Source organism: Talpa occidentalis, unplaced genomic scaffold, assembly GCF_014898055.3.
Source record: "Talpa occidentalis isolate TD23 unplaced genomic scaffold, MPIMG_talOcc4v2.1 talOcc4.8, whole genome shotgun sequence".
NCBI classification, from domain to species: domain Eukaryota; kingdom Metazoa; phylum Chordata; class Mammalia; order Eulipotyphla; family Talpidae; genus Talpa; species Talpa occidentalis.
The window spans coordinates 107,000,253-107,019,310 of NW_023605194.1; the positions used below are offsets into that span (position 1 = coordinate 107,000,253).

General features: G+C 37.1%; 1 protein-coding gene across 4 annotated transcripts in view; it reads left to right on the forward strand.

Annotated features, from left to right (window-relative positions):
* The window catches only part of LRBA (LPS responsive beige-like anchor protein), a 493,454-nt gene that overhangs the window by 363,862 nt on the left and 110,534 nt on the right, over positions 1–19,058 (forward strand). For all 4 annotated transcript variants that reach the window (XM_037497443.2, XM_037497442.2, XM_037497444.2 and 1 more), the window contains one exon: positions 2,792–2,944. In XM_037497443.2, coding sequence (XP_037353340.1) covers positions 2,792–2,944 — 153 coding nt within the window. The remainder of the gene's footprint in view (positions 1–2,791; positions 2,945–19,058) is intronic.

Below are 19,058 nucleotides of genomic sequence, written 5' to 3' on the forward strand. Positions count from 1 at the left end.
GGCCGCGGGCAGCTTCGCAACCCAGCGCTCAACCGCTGCGCCACCGGGGAGGCCCTGAAAACTTTATTCTTAAGAAAATTGTTATGAAATGTCACTTGTTCCATTTATGCTTCCTAGGCATGGTCTCAAGAGAGCATGTTTTTGTATAATTTTACTCTATAATGTATATCTCTGATTTATAATAGAAATCACTGATCTCCCAAATTTTAAAACTTGGGAGACACCTTGGATCTAAAATTCAGCCATTTTCATTGCTTTGAATCTAGAATTTATTAGAATTATTAGGCACATGGTGAATATAACAAGCGAAAGAAGAATGCTATCTTCCAGTCATCGAGAGCCTTATGGTGGAGTGGGGATGGTGGATATTATTGAAATTAAAAGAATTAACATTAAATTTAGCGAAAAGGCTACTTTTGATTTTGAGTACCCAAGGAAGACATGGTCCTTGCTACTATTTTAGAACCTAGGAGTAGTAACATTTTTCTTTATTAGCATAACTAATATAGAGTGAAAATAAGGAATATTGGTAGAATTTCCCAAAGTAAAATCAGTTGAATGTAAACTTCAACAAATTAATAATAGTTATAAATTGAATTATTTCCATATCTGGGTAAATAATTAAAGCATATTTTAAAAATTCTGCCTGTTTGATAAATTTTGTCATCAAATACTCTTGGAATATATATATATTACATATATGATATATGTTTTTTTAGGAAAATCAGTTTTCTTATCGTCAAAGAATTAAAAGTTTACTTTTTATTTTAAGATTTACTTATGCATACAAGAGCTGGGATACAAGCCAGAGATGCAGGGGGGTGAGAGCATTCACCAGAGACAAAGCGGGGAACAGACCAGGCAGACTGACTGAAATACACTGCAGAGGGGAGCAGCGGGTGAGACAGGAGAGGTCTCCTGTGCCATGTGGGTTGCTCTCTGGCTAGCCTGGGAAAGAGTGCTGCAGGGGCTTCGGATTCATAGTGTGGTGTTTAACCCCTTGTACCACCAGGGAGGCCCCAAAATTTATTATTTTTTTTTGTTTATTTAGAATCTATAGTAAACATCTGTATTTACAGTGTTCAATAACAGCAGACTAGTAATAGTGGGTTTTCAGAGGAGGAAGAGTACAGGTGAGAGACAAGTAGACGGGTCAGTTTGACAGTGGTACTATAACTGATCGCGGTATAAAGCAGTAATACTAATTATATAGTGTTGTAAATGAATGGTAAATAAATGTGAAGAACAATGAGATAAAAAATAAAGTGTTTAGCACTGTAGAACTCATACTTATTTAAGAACTCATACTTATTTGATCACTAAGGGCACAGGTTTTAGAGTGAGACAAGTCTTGATCTAAAATACCACTTACAATAAATCAGCTGTGTAAATTTGAGCAAATTATATTTTGAGCCTTAGTTTGTCTTAAAAATGGAGATGATTTAAAAAAATGGAGATGATACCTTATAACATTGCTGTGAAATTAAATGTGATAATGGTCTTTGAGAGTTTATTTTAGTACCTTACTAATCTTATGCCATACATGTTAGCGCAAATAAATTGGATATAGCTTTTTATTGAATAAAATAACCCACATGTATCTCTTTCTCTCTTTTGTCAGACTTATTTGCATAATTTTTGGAAATGAGAATTTTAAAAAATTGTGTGATCACTGTGCAAATTAATGTTAAAATTTTAGCAGAATTCTTTTTTATTAGTGTTACATTTATTTGAGTTAAATGTTTTTCAAGTCTAATGATCAGTTTGTTGTCAGGCATTTGGAGGACAACCTCATTTCTGCCCTGCTTAGTTAATTATTGTGATTATAGACAAAGGATGTACCACTCAAAGTCAAACAACATTTCACATGGATGATGGAGGTGATAATGGCTTAATTCTTGCTGGATCTCTTTTCTTTGCTCTCTCCAGTTCATACTGACCTTGTCCAAATCTGATGACCTTCCTATTTTACTCAACTGTTTGGAAGCCAGTCCTGCCATAGCTGGCCCTGAGGGGGTATCTGAAAGACCACCGAGTCACTGACCCATGTCAAGACTGAATTTCAAGTCTGATCTAAAGAACCTCTGAAATAGTTAATATCTGGGGCTTGTACACAAAAACCTAACTGGCTGCATTTTTCAGCTTAGTAAATATCCCATTAAAGTGTATTTTAAAGTTCTTATTAAAACCATATTTTAAAAAAATTAAGGCCATATATTTAATTTACTCAGCTTCTTAGGCAGGTCATTTTCTAGACTAATTATAAATTTTCATCTTTTATCGGCATTAGTTCCTTAAAACTAACCTTAGATGTTTTTGAAATGTGAGCAGAATATGTTGTTACACTGTGGCTAAATGTAATGAATATTTCTCTGGTTGATACAGGGACCAAGGCAGTGGTACTTTAATGCGAATGTTATAAAAAATCTTGTTTTTTTTTCTGGCAAAAATTCCACATAATTTATTAAAAATCTAATTTAAACTCATAGCAAGCTTATCTCTGTTTATAGCTTATCAAACCTCAAACATTACTCAAATATTAGTGTTGAGCAATTTTTAGGTTATGACACTTGTTTTAATGGAAAGCATATAATCATGCAGGAATATGTTATTTAATTTGGTTGGATAGGATTGCTCTACTGTGATGAAAACAGTAATAGGGCTATGATACAAAAAGTGAAAAAATTACTGTTTATTTTGTTCTTCTACACATTTGGAAATGACCAGGCCCTTTATGACGTAGCAGTATTCCACAATTTATAATATGACATTGTCTTTTATTTTTATATAGGAGTTGATCCCTGAGTTTTATTATCTCCCTGAGATGTTTGTCAACTTCAATAATTATAATCTTGGAGTGATGGATGATGGAACAGTAGTATCTGATGTTGAACTTCCTCCTTGGGCCAAAACCTCAGAAGAATTTGTTCGCATAAACAGATTGGTAAGATAGTAATCATTTACTCTGCCTTGAGCCTTTTCTCAAGTATCTTTCATGTGTTGGTATAATCATTAACCCTTCCTCTTTGGGACAAAACTGTGGAAAGTGCCATAATAGTTCATGAATTTCCACCTACACTTTATAAAATTCTATTGACATGAAAAATATAATGGTTTCTTTTATTCTCTTATGCAAAATTTACATACTTTCATATGCACATAATCCAATTATAAGCAAACATTATGAGTAAAACACTGATCTGTGCTTTTTCAAACTTGGATTTCTTATATCCCAAATATAAAACTGTCCTGTGTTCCAGGTTAGAAGACCATTGTTATTTTTGGTAATAGAATCAGAATTTCCAAATTATGTATCTCTCTTTTGAAAGAAGTCATCATGTAATATTTAAAATACAAAAACTTAAAACTTATAATCACAGTAATCATTGTGCTTAGCAAAGATCTCAGAATCCTTTCTACTGGGTCTTTCTTTAATGTCCTCTGCTATATGGTTTTTGTATTTTATGAAAAATTAATATGCCTTTTTTGTCTTTAGGTTTCATGAATCTTTGAATCAGGGAGCTTTATTCTCAATATTTAAAAGTAATAGCTTTGTCATCCTCCATGTTAAAAGTGAAATTTAAATTGTATTTTTTTAATTTACACTTAATGAAAAATCATTGCATCTTTGTTTTCTAGCTGGCATTTCTTAACTTTCATGACAACAATTATAATTTTATCCTAACTTCCAGATCCTTACTGCAATCATTATCTAAATTACACATATTATGCATTGGAAGCAACACATGGGTTGTGAGGAATATTGTCTTGACAGTTATACCAGTTTTCCAAATCCTGGATAAGTCACCTTGCTGAATGGACCTTAGATACTTTTTTTCCTCGGCCTTGATTTCCTCACTTGTTATATGGAAATAAGTATAAAATTGTAATTCTGTATGTAAAATACCTATCTCTGACTCATTGTATGCACTCAAAAAATAGCACCTAATATTTTAATAACATAGTCTAAAAGGTACAGCTTGCATTTTACTCTAACCACACTCATTTTTGAAGCTTCTCATCTCATTAAAATGAAAGCCCAAGATAAAACTTATTTCTGTAAGATATTGAGGGAGATGTCACACTTAAATGTGGCAGTTGTCTATGGTTCTGTGATTCTTTTCTGGGGAACATGGAAATCAATGGAACCTATAGTCATTCTGCCTTCTTGCTTACCTTTTAAAACACATTGAGATATAATTTACATGTAATAATCACATTTTTAAAAGTAAACCATTCCATGAGTTTAATAAATTTATACAGTTACGTAACTATGACCACAACCCTGATTAGAACACTGACTATCACTCCAAGGAACATTCTCATACCTGTTGGTAGGCAGTCTCTGCTCACACCCCTAGCCCTTAGTAACCACTGACTCTGTCTTTATTGTTTTGCTTTTTCTAAAAATTTTACATAAACAGAATCATGCAGCATTTAGTCTTTTTGTGTTTGGGTCCTTTCACTTCTTGTGATGTTTTTGAGAGTCATTTGTGGTGTTGCCTCTGTCAGTAGTTTGTATTTATGAGTTTCACAGTATTCTACTGTAGAGATAGAACACATTGTGTTTGCTGTTTACCAGTTTTTGGATGCTTGCATTTTCTCCAGATTGAGCCTATTATGAATATTTTCGTAAAACTTGGGGTAGACATCTGTTTTCATTTCTCTTGGATTGATTCCTAGGTGGTTAATTGCTGAATTGTATGATAAGAATATATTTACTGTAGCATTTTGCATTCCTACTGATAATATATGAAGTTCCAGTTTTTCAATATTCTTGCTAAGACTTGATGTTGTCAGTTTTAGCCATTCTTGTAACTATCCCATAGTGGTTTTAACTTGCCTTTCCTTCATGACTAATGATACCTGTCATCTTTTCACAGCCTTTTTTTCTACTCATATATGTTCTTTAGTGGACTGTCTTTTCAAATCTTTTTCCTATCTTTTAATATTCAGTTGTAGAATAGATCTTTATATATGCTCCATAAAATTTTTTTTCCAATATATATTTTGCCAATACTTTCCTCCTAGTTTGAGACTTGTTTTTTCATCTACTTAAGGATTCCTTTAGAATCACCATTAAAAAAATGTTTTTACTAGTAAGTGAATATAAAATAATGTTTATATAATATTTGAAAGCTATAAATCATAATCCACATTGTAAAAGTATGTATTTTTAAGAAAAATTAAAATTTGTTCTGATCATTTTCTTACTGAAATACTTCTCAAATATGATTGAAAATTTTAAGTCTCAAGGCAATCCGCTTTCTGTTAATCATTACCATACTTATAATATTGTACAGAGAAGTTTGTGTGTTTGCTTTGCTTTCTTTTAAGATTTATTTTATTATGCATACAAGAACTGAGGTGTAGGCCAGAGGTGCAGGGGGTGAGAGGATTCACTAGAGACGGAGTGGAAAGCAGAACAGGTGGATATACTGAAATACACTGCTGAAGGGAGCAGCTGGTGAGACAGGAGGGTTTGCACCATGTGGGCCAGCTCCCTGCCTGGGGATGGAATTCCTGCTGCAGTGGCTGGTGATAGCTTGATAGTGCTGAGACTTAACCCCTGTGCCACTAGGGAGGCCCTGTTTGTTTTGCTTTAAAAGGAGTATAAGAGACAGAAACAATTCATAACTTTTACTTATAGTTTTCAACAATATTTAACAATTAGTAAAATTCAGATGTAGAAATGGAGTGAAGCCACTCTTCTGGCCTCCATCTCTCATCTGTCCTCTCTCAGCCTTACCTCAAAAGACTCAGATCTGTGTGGGAAGGGTTTCCCAGGGGCACCAAGTAAAAGAAGGTGGCAACATACCATTTTGTTTTCAGTCAGATTTAAGTTTTATTTTCCCTTCCTCTAAATTTAAACGTGGCTGTGAAACTATATATACAAAATAGTACTTTTCAATAATAACTACACATTTTTATGATTTACTGTTAATTTTTTTTTATTTTTTTTTTTAAATATATTACTTTTCCTTTTTTTTTTTTTTTTTTATAAATTTTATTGTTATATTCCCCATACAATTGCAGCCCCCCCATTCTGACCCCAATCCCTCCCCTCCCGCCCCCGCCCCCCTAAAAGTGTCTCTGGTTCATAGTTTTTTGTTGATTTTGATTTTCACTTTCTTATAGTTATTCATTTTCCTGGTCCCTTATTTAAGTTTTCTAGATTCCTGCTATGAGTGAGACCATCCGGTATTTTTCTTTTTCTTTTTGGCTTATTTCGCTGAGCATGATCTCTTCCAGCGCCATCCATGTTGCTGCAAATTGCATGTGTTTATCTTTTTTGAATGCTGAGTAATATTCCATGGTATATATGTACCACATCTTCTTGATCCAGTCATCTATTTTGGGCATTTGGGTTGTTTCCAAAGCTTAGCTATTGTAAACAGTGCTGCTATAAACATAGGGGTGCAGGTGTTCTTTGGAATTGATGTTTCTGTGTCCTTTGGGTAAATACCTAGGAGTGGAATTGCTGGATCATATGGAAGCTCTATGTTTAGTAGGTCCAGAAATCTCCACACAGCTCTCCACAGTGGTTGGACCAGTTTGCACTCCCACCAACAGTGCAGGAGAGTTCCTTTTTCTCCACACCCTCGCCAGCATTTGTTGTTGCTAGTTTTTTTAATATGTGCCATTCTCACTGGTGTGAGATGGTATCTCATGGTAGTTTTGATTTGCATTTCCCTGATGGCAAGTGATGTTGAACATTTTTTCATATGCCTGTTGGCCATTTGCATTTCCTCTTCAGAGAAGTTTCTTTTTAGCTCTTCTGCCCATTTTTTGACTGGATTATTTTCTTTGTTGTTGTTGAGTCTCGTCAGCTCTTTGCAGATTTTTGTGATCAGTCCTTTATCATTAGTGTTGGGTGCAAAAATGTTCTCCCAGTTGGTGGGGTTTCTCTTTGTTTTTGTTATTGTCTCTTTTGCTGTGCAGAAGCTCTTTAATTTGATGTAGTCCCAGCTGTTTATCTTTGCCTTCACTATCACTGCTTTGGGTGATGTGTCTGTAAAGATGTCTTTGATGTGCAGATCACGTAGTGTTTCGCCTATATTTCCTTCTATATATTTTATGGTTTCAGGTCTTATGTCTAGTTCTTTAATCCATTTTGAGTTGATTTTTGTGTATGGTGTGAGGTAGTGGTCAAGCTTCATTCTTTTGCATGTAGCGACCCAGTTTTCCCAGCACCATTTATTGAACAAACTTTCTTTGCTCCAATGCATAGTCTTTGCTCCTTTGTCAAAGATTAGTTGACCATAAATCTGTGGGTTTATTTCTGGATTTTCTATTCGATTCCATTGGTCTGTATGTCTGTTCTTGTTCCAATACCATGCAGTTTTGATGATTATGGCTTTGTAGTATAGTTTGAAGTCTGGGAGTGTAATGCCTCCATTCCCTTCTTTTTTTTTTCAGGAGAGCTTTGGCTATTCGGGGTTTTTTGTGATTCCATATGAATTTCATCAATAATTGTTCTATTTCTTTGAAGAATGACATTGAAATTTTGATTGGAATAGCATTGAATCTGTATATTGCTTTTGGAAGGATGGCCATTTTAATAATGTTTATTCTTCCAATCCACGAGCAGGGGATGTCTCTCCATTTCTTTGTGTCTTCTTCTATTTCTTTTAACAGTGTTTTATAGTTTTCTTTGTATAGGTCCTTTATCTCTTTTGTTAGATTTATTCCCAAATATTTGATTTTTTTTGTTTCAATAACAAAAGGGATGGTTTTTTTGATTTCTTCTTCTTCAGATTTATTGTTTGTGTATAGGAAGGCTACTGACTTTTGCGTGTTGATTTTGTATCCTGCCACTTTACTGAACTGATTGATGAGTTGAATTAGCTTTTCTGTGGAGTTTTTGGGGTTCTCTATGTATAATATCATATCGTCTGCAAATAGTGATAGTTTGACTTCTTCTTTTCCTATTTGGATTCCTTGGATGTCTTTCTCTTGTCTTATTGCCCTGGCTAGGACTTCCAGTATTATATTGAAAAGCAGTGGTGAGAGTGGACATCCTTGTCTTGTTCCAGATCTTAATGGAATTGCTTTCAGCTTTTCACCATTGAGAATGATGCTGGCTGTTGGCTTGTCATAGATGGCCTTTATGATGTTGAGGTATGTTCCTTGTATCCCAAGAATTTCAAGGGATTTATCATGAATGGGTGTTGCACTTTGTCGAAAGCTTTCTCAGCATCTATTGATATTATCATATGGTTTTTATATTTCTTTTTGTTGATGTGTTGGATAACGTTGATTGATTTTCGGATGTTAAACCATCCTTGTGCCCCTGGAATGAATCCTACTTGGTCGTGGTGAATTATCTTATGGATACATTGTTGGATTCTGATGGCTAAAATTTTATTGAGGATTTTTGCATCAGTGTTCATTAGGGAGATTGGCCTGTAGTTTTCCTTTTTAGTGTTGTCCTTGTTCGGTTTTGGTATTAGTGTAATGTTGGCTTCATAGAACGTGTTTGGTATTGTCCCTTCCTTCTCAATTTTTTGGAAGAGTTTGTGAAGGATAGGCACTAATTCGTCTCTGAATGTTTGGTAGAATTCATTTGTAAATCCATGAGGTCCTGGGCTTTTGTTTTTGGGGAGGTTTTTGATTACCATTTCAATTTCGCTAATTGTAATTGGTCTGTTTAGGTGTTCTATTTCTTCTTTATCTAGCTTTGGGTGATTGTAGAGTTGTAGGAATTTGTCCATCTCCTCTAGATTATTAAACTTATTTCCATATAACTGTTCATAGTAGTTACTGATTATTCTTTTGATTTCTGCTGTGTCCGTTGTGATTTCTCCTCTTTCATTGATGATCCTGTTTATTTGTGCTTTCTCCCTTTTTCCTTTGTGAGCCTGGCTAGGGGTTTGTCTATTTATTGATTTTTTCAAAGAACCAGCTCTTGGTTTCATTGATCTTTTGGATTGTTTTTTTAGTTTCAATTTCATTTATTTCTGCTTTGGTTTTTATTATTTCTTTTCTTCTACTGGTTTTGGGGTTTTTTTGTTGTTCTTTTTCTAGATCTTTGAGCTTCGAGATTAGGTTGTTTCTTTGAGTTCTTTCTTGTTTCTTGATGTGAGCTTCTATTGCTATATATTTTCCTCTTATTACTGCTTTTGCTGCATCCCATACATTTAGGATATTGGTGTCCTCCTTGTCGTTCAATTCAAAAAATTTTTTAATTTCTTCTTTGATCTCCTCATTAGTCCAGTGGTCTTCCAGTAGTGTGGTTTTTAATCTCCATGAGGTAGGAAAGTTCCTTGCCTTCTTTTTATGGTTTAGTTCTAGTTTGATGCCTTCATGGTCAGAAAAGATGGTTGGTATGATTTCAATCTTGGTGTATCTGTTGATGTTTGTCTTGTGCCCCAGTATGTGATCGATCCTGGAGAATGATCCGTGTGCGCTTGAGAAAAATGTGTACTCCGTTTTTTTGGGGTTTAGTGTTCTATAGATGTCTGTTAAGCCCAATTGCTCTAGGTCCTTATTTAGAGCTTTGGTTTCTTTACTTATTTTTTGTCTTGTTGATCTATCCATTGTTGATAGTGGTGTGTTGAAGTCTCCCACTACGTATGTGTTTTCTCTGATGTCTGTTTTCAGAGAAGACAACAGTTGTCTGATATATTTTGGTGCTCCTTCGTTTGGTGAGTATATGTTAATGAGTGTTATTTCTTCTTGAAGTATTGTCCCCTTGATCATAATGTAGTGACCATTGGGGTCTCTTTTTATCTTTTTGAGTTTGAAATCTGTTTTATCTGAGATAAGTATAGCTGTTCCTGCTTTCTTTTTTGGCCCATTTGCTTGTAGGATTGTTTTCCATCCTTTGACTTTGAGCCTATTTTTATCATTTGTAGCTAAATGTGTTTCCTGGAGACAGCAAAAGGTTGGGTTTTGTTTCTTAATCCAGGCTGCAACTCTGTGTCTTTTTATTGAAGAGTTTAGTCCATTTACATTTAGAGTTAATATTGATATGTTAACATCTGTATTTGCCATTGTGTTTGTCTTTCCTTTGATTTTATTTATTTATTCTTTTAATAACTTTTTTTTTTTTTTTGGCCTTTCTTTCATTGTTATTCGTCCCTCTGAGGTTCTGGCTTTAGGACTCCTTGTAGTATTTTTTGGAGTGGGGGTTTAGTTGCAATGAAATTCCGGAGTTTCTGTTTGTCTGGGAAGGTCCATATTCTTTCTTCAAAGAGGACGGAGAGCTTTGCGGGATAGAGTATTCTTGGTTGGCATCTGTTTTCTTGGAGTCTGTTGACTATGTCCCTCCACTCTCTCCTTGCCCGTAGTGTTTCTTCGGAGAAGTCTGATGTCAGCCTGATTGGCTTTCCTTTGAATGTTATCTGTTTCTTCCCTCTTGCCAGCTTCATTATTTTTTCCTTGTCCTGGATTCTTGGGAGCTTTACTATTATGTGTCTTGCTGTATTTTTTCTTTCGTCGTGGAAGTTTGGTGTTCTTCTTGCTTCTTGTATATCAATTTTCAGCTCCTTCTTCACATTTGGGAAGTTCTCTTCAATTATCTCTTTGAATATTTTCTCTGTTCCTACATCTCTCTCCTCTCCTTCTGGTATTCCTATAACTCTTATATTTCCTTTCCTCATGGAGTCAGATAGTTCCCGAAGTCTTTCTTCATTCTTTTTCCTTCGTACTTCCCTTCCTTTCTGTTTTGGTTCTTTTTTATTTCTGTGTCTTCAAGAGCACTTATTCGTTCTTCCATTTCATCAATTCTGCTTTCATTGCTTTTCCCAGAATTCTTTAGTTCTTCCACTAATTCTTTGATCTCCTGCATTTCTTTTACTTCCCTCTTTAGGGACTCAATTTCATTCTTCTGATCGTTGATTATTTTTCCCTTATCATTGTTTCCTTTATGACTTCTGTCAGTTTTTTAATCACGGCAATTTTAAATTCTCTTTCTGGAAGGCTCAGAAGTTCTTCCAAGTTACTGTCGTTGCCATCTGGGGGCTGGTTTTCTTTTGTGGTGTGCTTTTTCTCTGGAGAGTTGCTAGGTTGCGTGTGGTTCTTCTCCTCCCTACTGTCTGTTTTCTAATTTGCCGTATGCGTTGGGACACTGTGTTGTTGGGACTGGCCGGCATCTTGGGTGGGCTTCTCTTCTCCCCTCTGGTTCCTCCTGGAGTCATCTGTCAGTTTCAAGCAGTCTTTATTGGAGAAAGGTCCCTGTCCTAAAATGTCGATGTGGGGACACACTCCCCTGTGTGCCTGGTCTGCCCCGGCGGTGGGTTCCTGCTCCCCCTCTGGGCTTGGACTGCAGGCCAAAGGGGGTCTGGCGTGGGCGAACTTCCCCCGCTCACCTCTGGCTCCTGAGGAAGCCTTCTGCAGGTAGTCTTTACTGAAGAAATGTCCCTGTTCTAAAATGGTGATGTGGGACACACTCCCTGCGCTTCCGGTGTCAGGCACACTCTTCTGCGTGCCTGGTCTGCCCTGGCTGTGGGTGCTCGCTCTCCCTGTGGGCTCAGACTACTTGTTCGGAAGGGGCCAGGTGTGGGCTAACTCCCCAGCTGGCCACTAGCTCCTTCAGGAGCCTGTGCTGTCTACAAGTCGCTAGGTGGCGCCAAAGATCTCTCCTAGAGCCCTTGGGGAGCTGATTTTCCACGCCGTGGGACAGGGAGCAGAGCGGGGATGGTAGGGTACACCTCAATGGCTTTGGGGTGCTGTGTCTGCCTTGTGCCCCACCGTCGTGGGGAACCCACGCCCCTAATTTCGTGCCCCGGGTCTCAGTTCCAAAGCCCTCAGTTCCAGGACGCGGGCTGTAGCCCAGTTCAGTGGCGCGGGAATGGCGCCTTTTGCACAGCTCCCGTGCCTGGGCGCCTGGTTCCTGCTTACTCAGGGAGGGACCTTCACCTCAGTGAGGACCTCCGAGCCTCCCCGCAAGCCTAGGTCGTCTCCCAAGCCTAGGTCGCAGGCGCGGGGACCTGGGCAGCCGCGATCCTGGTCTGCACTTGCTTTTCAAGCGCGCCGAGCGCGCCGCTATCCGCGCCAGCTTACCGGCAGCCCGGGCTGTGTGCGCGTCTCCCGGGGTCTTTGTTCTTCTCTAATGGCGCCCGGAGCCGTTCGCTCACCGCCGCGGCGGATCCTGCAGGGTTCGCCTCAGCTCCCGTTCACGGGGTGTGGTGGCTGAAATAGTTCCTTTCCACTCACAGTCCCGCTTGCTGCGTCCATTTTTCTTGTTGGTCGTTTTGGTTTGTTGTTTCCTCCTCTCTGCCGGTCGGAGAGTGCCGCCTCTGTGGGCGGGGGAGGGGAGCAGGGTTCTGCGCTTCCCTCCCTTCTGGTCCTCTTTTATGGCCACTTTCTTCTTCGGGCAGTTTGCTGAAGTCACCCGTTTATCTTCCGTGTCCCAGTTCTCACTGGGACCTGCCGCTTTTCCTCCCTATTCACTTTTTTTAATGGGAGATCTTACTCGCAGCGTCTCCTCGCCGCCATGTTGCTCCGCCCCTCCCTTTACTGTTAATTTTATTAAACATTTGTCTCTGATTCTCTTCCTGTGAGTTTTACAGATGTCTTTATAGTTTAGACTCTGAATAACCTTACATTCTTAAAAGTATTGCAAAAAAATTTCACTGTAAATTAAGTCTAAACAGTTTAAAATTCAGTATTTACATCTCTGATCTTTTAAATTCATAATTAAAAAGATACTTGATTTTATTTACATGTGTCATTATGAAAAGATGTCTTATCTCACTCGTATCTAAAATTATTTGCGTTGTACCTATGATGAACAAAAGTTTCCTACAGAATGGTCCATTGACTCATTTTTAATTCCTTGTTAACTTTCTATAGGTGATTAAATTGTTAGTATGGCATTTATGCATTTGTTAGCATATTATCACATAAGGGTTTTATCCCCCTCCTCTTTTTGGTCTACCTCTTCAGGTCCACAGATTTTATGCAATGATTGTAGCTCATGAAATGCATACTACTTTGATCTGTGACCTTTTTGTGGTGCTAATCGGGTTCCTGATATCATTATACCTTACTCATTAATCATATTTCCTGCAGCCCGTCAGGCAGCCAGACAGCACAAGTCCCTGTTTTCAGCCCTCTGTTGGCAGGTTTCTGCTTTTTCAGATTATTACAGACGATACTTTAGCTTCTCATAGCTAGAGCCACATCAAGCTGTGTGTTACAATTAAAGTCAGATGGTCCTCAGGTTGAACAGGGATATAGTGTTGCAGCTGTCTTTCTTCCTGGAACAAACCAGCACCAAGAACAGATGATCTATAGGACAGTGAATAATAACAGATTGTACAGTACTCTGTTGGTAGCGGGGGATCACAGAATTAATGAACTGACATACTCATTTTAAGATACCCAGAATGTTTTTTTTTTTTAAAGTATTTGGCTACCCAAATATTCAAGGGGTTAGGATGTTTTTAAAAGCATTACTTTATTGATGGATCAGTAATGCTCCATTTGTTATTTGAGTTTCCTATCTTACCTAAGCATTTTAATCCTCAGAGCTTTCAGTAAATAATGAAGATCTAAATGTAAGATTGGTAAATTGACTAAAGCGTTAGATTTATGTTCATAAGATAATATTCTGTGTATTTTAGAAGGAAAATCCACCTAAGTCTGATTAGTCTTTCTAGCATATAAATTATATTTCTTAGTTCTGAACATTTGAAATCAGGGTAAAATCAAAGCATTGGTTTCTGCATCTCAGATGCTGGTCTGTGTTATTTAATACTATCTGGGTCAGGAAAAAAAAAATATTCCAAATACTGCTTTTGAAATATAAATGAGGAACAGGCTTTCATACCTTCAAATAGTATAAAAATCTATCAGATCAGACTCCTCATCATTTATCTCTTATGATATAATGTTAATGTTATGGACCTATATTATATTTTCTCTTACAACGCTAAGTTGAGCTAGAGGCAAAGAAAACCATACATTGAACAGTAATGATAGGTGTACTTGTAAAAGTTGGTGAAGTGGGGCATTTTGTTTTAGCTGAAGGATGTATAATTTATTCAAATTATAATGAGAGTAATTCATTCATTTAACAGGTATTAAAATGAACACCTGAAATAATACCCAAATTAATAGTACCTATCTGTGAACCAGCACTGTTAGATTCAGGGAACAAGGCAGGCGGCGCCCTACTCTTTGGGAGATTACTTCTTTGATAACTTAGATGGCACAAGTAGAAAGGTGAGAGGTGGTGTGTATCTAATAAAGGAAGGTTACTATTGATGGATTGTCCCAGGGTTACCAGTTTGAATCATGTTTGCTGTTGTGTATCTTCTAGAGCTTTTGTCTTAGCTATTTCATAATGGTGATGTGCATGGTCACTTGCTTCAAAAGATGAAGAGAAATGAAATGAGTATTACCTTTCCAGGCAATATGTGGACAAATTAAATTGATGATATCTTTTTATATTATGAGAAAAATTACAATTTCAGATTTCATTTCTCCACTGTTTTTTCCTATCACCAACTTTTAAATCTATTCAACTTAAATCTTCATAGATTTTTTTTTTTGGTTCAGTTTTTTGTAACATTTTCTTCTGAATGGAAAATTTACAATTCTCAAGCGATGAATGACAGTATGGCTGAGACTAGGAATACCATGCTTCTGATGAGAAAGTACTTTATATACCTATAACAAGCATACAGCTTGAGATGACTGAGTTCACAATGATACTGCAATTCGATTATTGTAATGGCATATCATGTTCCAAATTACAGTGTTTAGCAGCACTCTAAGGTTGAGAGGATTGATTAAGATTTGAAAGTGGTTGTTCTTTTTGACCTTTGTTCACATCTTTGTTTCCATTTTCTGGAGAAATGGCATTTAAAAACCTGTTCCTTAAGAGAGGTGACCAGGTAGTATTAAACAAAATTTTTGCAATAGAAATGCCAGAAGCAAATATGCTTTTCATAGTGTTCCTCTTCCATTGCCTTTTCATTTTCCACATTGATAATGATATGGTCAAGAATATTAACACCCATGGTGACTGCAGTTAATAATAATTCTCAACTGTGGAAATATTCCTTCCTCCCTCCTCCGCTTCCCCCCACATTTGTCAGATCTAAATCCTTAGAGAACCAGTGTGGATTTATGAAGTTTGAAAAAAAATCTAATACCTATTTGCTTTTAGTCCTGATATATAGTTTACTGTGAAAATTCTAGCTCAAGCTCTCAGCCCACCTGTGTCTATGAAGCCTTTTTTTGTCCTTTCTCTTTTTCCTGATAAACCTGTCCTTTAAAAAGAAGAAAATTCTAGATAAAAAGGATACCTGAGTTAGTGGAGAAAAAGATATACCATATTGATAGGCTGTTTATACTCCCCAAATACATTAATAATTAAGTGTAGAAACCAATCCAGGTTTTTTGTTGAACTATAACAAACTGGCTGTAAAGGTCAAGGGCTTACTATAGCCAAGACCTGCTCTGAGAATGGCGAAGATTTCTGAAGGACTTGCTTTACTGTCTACCAAGAATAATTATAAAGCTGTAGTAATTTGGGAAAATTAGGAGAAATAGACTAACTGATATGATTAGAGAACCCAGAAACAGACCAGAACAAAAATAAACCTCATCAATTATAGAGCTGGTATAGCTGATCTCTGTGGAATGGAAAAACTTTTCAGCTTCCAGTGCGGAGATAATTAGTTTCCTCACTGCTGTAACAAAGTACCATGAGGTGAGTGTCTTAAATAACAAAAATGAGTTGTCTAACAGTTCTGGAGACTAGAAGTCTGAAATCAAAGTTTAGAAGAGTTAGCTCCGTTGGTGCTTCTGTGAAGGAACAATCTGTTTCAGGTCTCTCTTTCTAGCTATCTTCCCTCTGTTTCTTCATATCATCCTCTCTCTGTGTCTTTCTTTCTGTCTACATTTGCCCTTTTTATGACACACCAGCTATCCTGGATTATCAGATCTCTTGTACTCTAGTATCATCTCATCTTTATAGAAATAACTACATATGTAATGACCTTATATCTAAATAGAGTCACATGCTGAGTTAATGGAAAATTCAGATTTTAACATAAGAATTTGGAGGTACACATTTCAACCCATAATAGTTATCAGTACGGGGAAGATTTAAACTTAGACATATGACCAACATCATTTGTAAAGACTTTCTCAACTACATGGAAATAAATCCAACACCCAGTGGGAGAAATCAGAAACAATTCATAGAAAATGACAGAAATCAGTGTCCGTTAAACATTAGAAGAAACATTAAGCCTCACAGTAAAGGAAATATTAAAAAGACTGAAATTCATCTTCATCTTTCAGATTGGCAAAATTCTAAAAATTCACCAAAATACTCTGTTGATGAGACTATAGGAAAGTAGGTATTCTGCTGTGTTGCTGGTGAGAATGCAAAATAATCACTCCCAGGGAAGGATTTGCCTATCTCTAACATAATTACCTATGTCCTTTAATCAGCTTTCAGGTATCTTTCCCAAAGGTAGGCTGGCCAAAGTAAGAAATGTCATATTCACAACCTGAATCTATTTTCCTTTTATTTTGACTTGGAAATTATGTTATATATAATTTAGAAAGTAAAGTTAAAAAGAGAAAAAAATCCAATCCCTAAATATTGAAAAGCCATTAATGTAAGTGACACTTAAAAGTATACCCCAAGTATAATATGTTTTATCATCAAAAGAACCAGAAGAAATCTTAAACCTTTTTTTTTTTTTTACTAGTCTTATGTTTAGGTAATATTGATATATTTCTTCTGAAACTGTTAGAGCAATGCTGTAAGTTATGCAGGTAAGTAATGTCATCAAGAGCAAGATTTTTAATGAGACAAAAGAATTCACATGCAAAAATCAGTAAAAATCTAGAAAAGCATAGAAGCAACCTCACTATGGCAACTACAAACTTACTTTATTCCATGTTTCAATTATTGATAAATGTTTTCACTGTTAACCTGCATGAAACATACTTGCAAGTGATAATATATAAAGCAAATTTGTCATGAGGAATGCAATTACCAAGGAAACCATAATATTTCTTCTTTCTGGCTAGGAGTTTTTCTTTGAGCCCAAAACTGTATAGGAATGCAAATATAAGTAAAAAAATAATCTCTGTATGGTGACACTGATTTAGAATAAAATAGGAATTGAATGATAATTCACTTAACAATACTGTTTAATGCTTACACTCTAGGTTTATGTGATGCAAAACAGCCAAGACAGACAAGGCCTCTTGCCCTCATGGATTATATGGAAGCTCCAAAGGAGTTTCTTTTTTTCTTTTAATTTTTTTTTATTAAGGTAACATTGGTTTACAGTAATGTATATGATTCAGAAATGTGGGGTCCCAACTCTTCAGGAGGATATTATCATTTCATACCAACCACCAAGGCAAGCATTATCTTGCACACAACCCATTGGACTCTGTCCACCTCTTTCCTCTTTACCTACTCATCCCCATCTGGTAACCTTAATTTTACAGTCAGGTTTCTAGGGATTGTTTTTGGTTTGATATTATCTGATCCTTTGTTTCATTTTTCTATATTCCACGTATGAGTAATGCAATCTGGAATTTGTCATCTTCTGGCTTATTTCACTTAGCATAGTCCCCTCTAGTTCATTCTTGTTTCATATGGCAAGAGTTCATCGCTTTTATAGCTGAGTCCTATTCCTGTTTGTGTGTGTGTGTGTGTGTCTGTGTCTGTCCTTGGGCACTAAGGTTGTTGCTCTAACCTGACTGTTGTGAATAGTGCTGCAGTGGACATAGGCATGCATAAGTTCCTTCAAATTACTGTTTTTACATCCTTTAGGTAGATACCTAGGAGTGAAGTATTAAAAATAGATTCTCGGGCCTCCCCGGTGGCGCAGTGGTTGAGTGCTGGGTTGCGAAGCTGCCCGCGGCCTCTGCGGCGCCGGTTCGATCCCTGGCTGCTCCCCGGTTACCGGAGGAGGGTCCCACATGGCGCGCGGACCTCTCCTGCCGCCCGCTGCTCCCCTCAGCAGTGTACTTCGGTCCTTCTGCCTGCTCTGCTCCCTGCTCTGGCTCTGGTGAATTCTCTCACCCACCCGCGCTTCTGACTGTACCCAGTGCTTGTATAAATAAATAAATAAATAAATAAATAAATCTTTAAAAAAAAAATAAAAATAGATTCTCCATATGATTCACAGGAGATCTTAATTTCCATGTGAGCCTGGTGCTTCTGTCTCCAATGCAGAGATGGAAAACCTGTCCCCAAAATTAGATTATTTGTATTTATGTGACCTCATTTCCAGGTCTGTTAGGACACACCATCAAACTGTTAATTTCTGTGCTGTCTTTTATAATCTCTCTGTTTACCATCCCCTTTCTGTTAAACCTTTTAGCAAATAGGACACTACTGCCTTATATATTTTATTTTATTTTTTATTTTTTTAAGATTTATTTATTTATTTATACAAGCACTGGGCACAGTCAGAAGTGCAGGAGGGCGAGAGAATTCACCAGAGCCAGAGCAGGGAGCAGAGCAGGCAGAAGGACCGAAGTACACTGCTGAGGGGAGCAGCAGGCGGCAGGAGAGGTCTGTGCACCATGCGGGACCCTCCTCCTGTGGCTGGAGAGCAGCCGGGGATCGAACCGGTGCTGCAGAGGCTGTGGGCAGCTTCGCAACCCAGCGCTCAACCACTGCGCCACCGGAGAGGCCCTGCCTTATAGGTTTTAATAGAGTCATATTTGATGCTCTTAATCACCGTGATTGGAATTTGGATATTCTTCCCAAATTAATACTTGGAATGTCATTTTACATATAACTGGCCTCGTTTAATACAGAGCATTTTTTCTCAATTTCTTTAAGTTTTTAAAGTACCTTTATATCCTGACTTTAGAGGGAAAAAATAGCAACGCTTCATTTGTGATAACTTAATGCTTGTTTAGAGCTGCTTAACTTCATTGGAGGTTAGAAGTAAGAAGAAAAAGAAAAGTGTGGAAGAGATATTTTCATAAAAACAAATGAGAAAGAGGTCAAAAAGTATACTAGTTTCGATTTTTGTGTAAGTTATTACAGTGGCATGCTGCCAGGTACAACTGAAAGTTCTCATTTTTGTGAGGGACTAATGATAATGGTTGGAGAG